This window comes from Rutidosis leptorrhynchoides, chromosome 5 (assembly GCF_046630445.1).
Source record: "Rutidosis leptorrhynchoides isolate AG116_Rl617_1_P2 chromosome 5, CSIRO_AGI_Rlap_v1, whole genome shotgun sequence".
Taxonomy (NCBI): domain Eukaryota; kingdom Viridiplantae; phylum Streptophyta; class Magnoliopsida; order Asterales; family Asteraceae; genus Rutidosis; species Rutidosis leptorrhynchoides.
In genome coordinates this window covers 355,280,735-355,282,218 of record NC_092337.1, presented here as the reverse complement: position 1 = coordinate 355,282,218, position 1,484 = coordinate 355,280,735, and the positions used below count along the sequence as shown (strand labels likewise).

The window sequence follows — 1,484 nt, the reverse complement described above, 5'->3', positions numbered from 1 at the left end:
TTGAACACGTCATCAACCTTCCTAATCCTGGTTCTTCAATTTCTCAACCCTGTTATTCAACTGATCGATTTTAACAACCAAATGAGTAACCGAATACAACAACCAATAAAAAACCAACGCACTAACAATCAACAACATGTTACGTTGGCTTTTCATTATCGATTTCTGATGACGCAAATGTTCCGTCGGCGTACACGATTCCGACGAGTCACAACTCGGACGAGTCTCGTATTTCCAGTAAATATCCATGAACAGAAACAAACAAAACGGAACGATTGATAAAAACGGTTTTAGAAGGTTACGGATTACGGCGACTAATCCTTTTCGGAGCGGGCCCAGACCCGGTATGGTTAGGAGAAGGACCATCACTGCTTCTGCTGCGGCTGCGTACCCGAGCACTACCCACTCTAACGCCATTGATGAAGAAGGTTACGGTTTCGATTTTGAAAATTGATTGGAATAGAAGATATGGATGAAAGAAAAGAAACCCTAGATCTGATTTGTTTGGGGAAGTTGGGGATGGGAAGATTATTTTGAAGATTGTTGTAGTCGGTGATCAGACACGTGTGGACACGTGATGTCTTAAGAGGGAAGTAAGGAGGTATAATAAAAATAAAGATAAATTGTGTGAACAGTCCCTTGTGGTTTGCATATATTCCGAGAACAGTCCCTGAACTAATTTTCTCGCTTTGGGAGTCCCTGTGGTTTGCAGTTTTTGAGTTGATTGTCCAAAGCACAAGCATTTGTTAAGATTTAACGTTAGTTCACATCATACGTTGCTCACGTGAATCAACATGTTTTTGGCTTCACAACACACAAATTGCTTAAGGATAGAGTGAGCAGTTCTAGCAAAGCTTTACAGTTTACAAGGATTTGTCTTTTTTATTTCAATATTTTATATATCTATATTATTTCTTCATCTTCCGTGTTGCAGTTTCGTAAGATTCTTTTCTTATTTCTTTAACTTTGCTTCTCCCCAATTAATACTAATATCCAAATGGATAATTCTCTTACAGACTTCTCGAACAAACTTTCTCTTTCATTTAAATTATCTGCATTCTCTTCTGTCAAAAATCAAATTTCTTGCCGCTATGCATTGTATGATCGCTCGCTCAAATTAAGTCATTTGTCGTCAACTCAAACTCATTATTTTCATAGAATAGATATATTCACATATCACGTCTTCATCATCTTTTTCTTTCTTTTCAAATCATATTTCAATGTTCATTGTTTCTGGTATCCCGAATCCTGAGTTGTTTCTGAAGGTGAAAATTTCATTTCTCCATGATTTGTAAATGTTATTGATGATACGCATAATGATCCGTCTCAAAAAGACACTCATTAGCAGCATTCCGGCTAGGGTTTTACCCGGCGTAGCCAATCCCGGAAAGGAACGTCTTTCCGGCAACGCCTCAGTAACCTGACCAGAAGTTTACTTATGTATGTACCCGGGAGGGATCATGTCGGACAGAGGCTAGCCGGGA

General features: G+C 38.8%; 1 protein-coding gene across 1 annotated transcript; it reads right to left on the bottom strand.

The window, feature by feature from the left end:
- LOC139850521 (uncharacterized) lies at positions 1 to 451 on the bottom strand. The gene has a single exon (XM_071840093.1). It carries the CDS (start codon positions 415 to 417, stop codon positions 22 to 24), a length of 396 nt encoding a protein of 131 aa, XP_071696194.1. The 5' UTR covers positions 418 to 451; the 3' UTR covers positions 1 to 21.
- Between the last annotated feature and the right edge of the window lie 1,033 nt (positions 452 to 1,484).